The sequence below is a fragment of the Rattus norvegicus genome, chromosome 3, assembly GCF_036323735.1.
Source record: "Rattus norvegicus strain BN/NHsdMcwi chromosome 3, GRCr8, whole genome shotgun sequence".
Classification (NCBI taxonomy): Eukaryota; Metazoa; Chordata; class Mammalia; order Rodentia; family Muridae; genus Rattus; species Rattus norvegicus.
Genome location: NC_086021.1, coordinates 51,662,231 through 51,667,997, shown reverse-complemented (window position 1 = coordinate 51,667,997; position 5,767 = coordinate 51,662,231). Strand labels below are relative to the sequence as shown.

General features: G+C 39.9%; 1 protein-coding gene across 1 annotated transcript; it reads left to right on the top strand.

Annotated features, from left to right (window-relative positions):
* Positions 1-2,688: 2,688 nt before the first annotated feature.
* On the top strand, positions 2,689-3,394 carry Elobl8 (elongin B like 8). Its single transcript, XM_039106249.1, has one exon. It carries the CDS (start codon positions 3,027-3,029, stop codon positions 3,300-3,302), a length of 276 nt encoding a protein of 91 aa, XP_038962177.1. The 5' UTR covers positions 2,689-3,026; the 3' UTR covers positions 3,303-3,394.
* Positions 3,395-5,767: the final 2,373 nt, after the last annotated feature.

Here is a 5,767-nt window from a genome sequence, read left to right as displayed (position 1 = left end):
CCCTGACAAGGGTATTCTTTTTCCTCATTTAAAGAAGGAGTGAAGCATTCACATTTTGATCATCCGTCTTGAGTTTCCTTTGTTCTAGGGATCTAGGGTAATTCAAGCATTTGGGCTAATAGCCACTTATCAATGAGTGCATACCATGTATGTCTTTCTGTGATTGGGTTAGCTCACTCAGGATGATATTTTCCAGTTCCAACCATTTGCCTACGAATTTCATAAACTCGTTGTTTTTGATAGCTGAGTAATATTCCATTGTGTAGATGTACCACATTTTCTGTATCCATTCCTCTGTTGAAGGGCATCTGGGTTCTTTCCAGCTTCTGGCTATTATAAATAAGGCTGCGATGAACATAGTGGAGCACTTGTCTCTTTTATATGTTGAGGCATCTTTTGGGTATATGCCCAAGAGAGGTATAGCTGGATCATCAGGCAGTTCAATGTCCAATTTTCTGAGGAACCTCCAGACTGATTTCCAGAATGGTTTTACCAGTCTGCAATCCCACCAACAATGGAGGAGTGTTCCTCTTTCTCCACATCCTCGCCAGCATCTGCTGTCACCTGAGTTTTTGATCTTAGCCAATCGCACTGGTGTGAGGTGAAATCTCAGGGTTGTTTTGATTTGCATTTCCCTTATGACTAAAGATGTTGAACATTTCTTTAGGTGTTTCTCAGCCATTCGGCATTCCTCAGCTGTGAATTCTTTGTTTAGCTCTGAACCCCATTTTTTAATAGGGTTATTTGTTTCCCTGCGGTCTAACTTCTTGAGTTCTTTGTATATTTTGGAAATAAGGCCTCTATCTGTTGTAGGATTGGTAAAGATCTTTTCCCAATCTGTTGGTTGCCGTTTTGTCCTAACCACAGTGTCCTTTGCCTTACAGAAGCTTTGCAGTTTTATGAGATCCCATTTGTCGATTCTTGATCTTAGAGCATAAGCCATTGGTGTTTTGTTCAGGAAATTTTTTCCAGTGCCCATGTGTTCCAGATGCTTCCCTAGTTTTTCTTCTATTAGTTTGAGTGTGTCTGGTTTGATGTGGAGGTCCTTGATCCACTTGGACTTAAGCTTTGTACAGGGTGATAAGGATGGATCGATCTGCATTCTTCTACATGTTGCCCTCCAGTTGAACCAGCACCATTTGCTGAAAATACTATCTTTTTTCCATTGGATGGTTTTGGCTCCTTTGTCAAAAATCAAGTGACCATAGGTGTGTGGGTTCATTTCTGGGTCTTCAATTCTATTCCATTGGTCTATCTGTCTGTCTCTGTACCAATACCATGCAGTTTTTATCACTATTGCTCTGTAATACTGCTTGAGTTCAGGGATAGTGATTCCCCCTGAAGTCCTTTTATTGTTGAGGATAGCTTTAGCTATCCTGGGTTTTTTGTTATTCCAGATGAATTTGCAAATTGTTCTGTCTAACTCTTGTCTTGATTTTTTTACATCAAAAGAATTACTTCTTTATTTTCATATTCAGTCTTACTCATTTATCTTCTCATAACATAGTAAATAAAATGTGGACATGTTATTTGTCATAGTGCATTATAGATGATCCAGTTATTTGAAGAATCCTTGCTCCTTTCAAAATTTCTTGAATGAAAATAAACTCTAGTCTTCACAAATGCACAAGAATGGTCTACTAGTGGCTGATTATAACGATTCATGATTTTACTCACCAGCAGCTGCAAAACTCTTCAACTTCTCTCCCGCATGGCTAACTTTATCTCAGCAATAGATCCACTTATCACCAATTTTCTGTACTAGTTCAAGTTTCCATTTCTGTGACGAAACACAGACAAGAGCAAGTTAAAGAAGTTGTTTATTTTTATTTTAAATCTGAGGATATGATTTATGATGTCAGGGAAGGATGGAAGCAGGAAACTGAGGCGGCACAGAGAGAGATGAATGCTAATGTTCAACTTATTTCCTTCTTTATGTACAGTTCAGAAACCCAGGCTGGAGAATGATAGCATGTATAGTTATGATGGGCCTTTTCTCTTCACTTAACCCTCATTGGGGACACTTTCACAGATGTATCCAGAGGCACATTTTCTAGATGATTCTGAATTTGCTTAAATTGGCCATGAAAATCTCTCATAGGAACTGATATACTCTGAATATTAGACCAATTGTGAGGTAAATTTTTCTTCTGATACTATCCAAACTTGAAATTCAGTTTTTCCATAGACATGAACTTGCTGTTTATGATAGCCACAGGGCACAAAGATGCATGGATTTGCAGTTAAGTGTCCTGCCTTTGCAGCAAGAGTGATACTTTTGAAATTGTCCATCTCTCTGCTGAGGATGGTCTTGTTTCCAAGAGTTGTAACATAGTCTGGTTACCTTTGCACTTTTTATAAAGATGTTTAGGGATCACAAATGTTTTCCAAAGATCGATGTGGGTCACCGATATGTATTTTGGCTTAAATCCTGATAGTGTGATATAAGATTTTCTAGAATATGTGAACAAACCATTATTTACTCCAAAAGGGACACCAAACACAGAACAAAGAGATGACTATACCCAAGTCCAGAATGGTAAACTAGTAAATTGATTAGGGTTACCTAATAAACTTAGGTACTTACTTACTTACTTAATTAGTTAATACAGGAGCAGGGATAATTCAAAGACAACTACGTAATGGGTAAGGATCTCTGGAAGCTTCATCCCTGGGTATCCTTTTAGAAAATGAGACCAAACACTGTCCATGTGCTCTCTTTGCTTTTGTAAATTCTGGAAGTATCCTCAAGAGTTGCATAACTTGAGCTGTTTGCTTCTGAGAAATGAGTGGAGTTGGATGATCAGATGGGTGCTTTCTCTGCCTCTCTGAGATAGAGCGCTTTCACCCCAGCATCTGGCTTCTGAGCCTTCAATGGTAAAATCTGACAGCTGGGGTTTTCAGTTTTAAAACATTTGGGCTCTCTAACTTCTGCCAAAGCCCCAGGGACACTGCAAGACCACTTCCCCTGAGAACAACCTGAGAAGCCATCAGATTTGGTCTGGTGCACGAAGACAGAAGTAGCCATGGGGATGGATGTGTTTCTCATAACCCAGCACAAGAAGACCACCATCCTCACTGAGGGCAAGGAGTTGAGCATGGTCTTGGAGCTCAAGCACATTGTTGAGGGCATCGTGAAGAGGCCTCCTGATGAGCAGCTGTTGATCAAGAACAACCAGCTCCCTGATGAGATGAAGACTCTGTGGGACTGTGACTACGCTAGCCAGGTAGCAAAGTCACAGGCCCCCACATTGGGCCAGGCCTTCAGAACAGACAATGCTTTTGAAAGCCTGCATATCTAACCCTTTTCTCATCCTCCACTACTTTGAGATATGATGAAGGATTCTCTGGAAAATTCGAAGGAACAAGTTGTACAATGAGGGGCCCAGGCCCACATCCTAGGAAGCCATTCCCCAATAAAGATGTGACTGTCTTTTTAAATAAACAAATAAATTAAAAATAATAATAATAGTAAAAACTTAACACATTGAAAAAGAAATTGTATAACTCTTTGGTATTACTTGGCTTAGTAATTCTTGTTAGATTCTAGAATCATTTGATCATTTGATCTTTTTGAGGAGGGAATGTTTCAATTTGGAGAAAAAAAATTCTACTCAAAAACTTATCTATTCCTTTAGCTATTACATGCATCCTACCTCCTAGTTTGTGATGTGTGTGAGCCTTAATTGGGGATGCTACTCTTTACACTGATGACCAAGCATTTATCCACTACATCAGAGCAACACTCTCTTGATCTTTGCAGATTGACTTGTTATGAATCTGTGAAGAAACCACTGCATACTGCAGCAGATAAATATTCCTCCAAGCTCAAGGCTAAAAGCAGGAGTATTCTCAGACAATTAAGAGACAATTTCATAGGCATATGATACTTGGTTAGCAAAATGTGTTAGTTACTTTTCTCTTGCTGTGTTGAAACACCATGACTAAAGGGAAACATGAAAAGAAAGAAAAGTTTACTGGGACTTAACTTTTCAAGAGAGATAATACTCCAGTTGTGATGGGGAAACATGGCAGGAAGGGCAGACATAGCAGCAAGAGCAGGCATGGCAGCAAGAACAGGCATTGCAGCAAGAGCAGAACTAGAATGCTCACATCTTGAACCATATCCATGAAACAGAAAGGGTGAACTGCAAATATCTTGCTCTTGGAATCTCTTTCAATGTTGGTTTGGCTATTGGAAGTGTCTTTTTCCACAGTTGCAGGGTGCCTTCATTCAGTTTATTTAACTGCTCTTTTAAAAGTTATTAGTGAAAAGATTTTTAAATGTGAGACATCAAGGATTTTGCATTACATCCAGCTTTAATCTATTCCAAGGAAATATCAATTGGTCATTTTGCAAGCAGAAGGAGAGAAACCATGACAAGAAGAACAAAATAAGAAAACATTAGTGTCCAAAGGTCCTATCATTTCAATCAATCATTTGGTCCAAACTCACATCCTTATCCTGGGGAACTGCTGTGGAGCTGCCATTCACTTCCTTTCACAGACCAGCAGCTTAGTTAGTCTGGTTTGTCATTCTGTGCATGGCTTGAAGTTAATGCTGAACCACCCTGCCAGGCTTTTGTCTCAGAGGTCTAACAAGGTCTGAGCAATGGTCTGACTGGCCTGGCCCTGTCTTTCCATTGGCCACCTTCCACTGTTGAAAAGAGCCAGAATGTGTTAACAATTTAGAGCACCATGGGAGAAATGTAGTCTGCATGCCCTGGAAAGATAATTGTGTACTCCAGGAACAAACTTATTCAGCTACAGTTTTATTTCCACTTTTCCCACCTTTCGTGTGTTCATGCTGTAACTACTTCTAAGCACACAAGCACTGAATTGTAGTGACAGTTACTTTTAAGTAACCCAGACATGTCACATTGTCTATTCTTTTATTTTCTTATCAGTGTTTGGCTGTTTGTTTTGGTTTGTTTTTGCTGTTTTTCTACGTTCTTAACCTGACTGTCATGACAATAGGAATCATTCATGCACGACAGAACTTCACTTAGTTTATAGAGGTTATATTCCATCACAGAGCTCATCAAATTTAATGAAACTTTCCTAAGATCCCAGAAAAACTAACACTTTCATTGATATATTTGTGATAGAACTGTACATCCTTGCAAATATTACCTGTCAGACACCATGTTATCTTAGTGATGTGTGTTCCTTATTGTTTTCTAATCCCTGAAGTTCACAGAGACTACACTTGTTGAAAGCAGAGTGTTACCAGTGGCTCCCATAAGTTAGTCCCTTGAAGGCTGATTTCACTCTTTGCCCAGATTTTGAAATGGCTTTATTCTCAGGATGAGTTAATAGTTATGATACCTATTTTCCAATTGACAGCAGTCAAACTACCCTCATTTTCCCCATGGCTCTCTTTGTTGGGCCCTACCTTGGGGTGTTTCCCTTCCCCCTTGCTGAGCCTTTTAGCCTGCTATAACAAGAAGTTGATTACACCCTTGGCAGCTGCTCTTAGCCCCTGATTTGGGGCCAGGACTTTCCATAGCACTCTTCCTCCTCACTGAGCCGTCCAGCTTGTTGTTAAGAAGTTGTTTATGCCCCTGATTGAGCCTGGGACCTTCCACCACACAGACTTTTCCTGTTTTCCTGGTTGGAGATTTTCACCTGCCTTATTGTTTTTCCATGGCTTTTGCCTCAGGTATATAAGGAGATCTCAGTAAAGCCCTGGTTGCACTCTCTGAAAATGGGTGACCCGTGTGTATGTTTTCTTTCAATCCTGCAGACCTACGCCCGATATTCACAC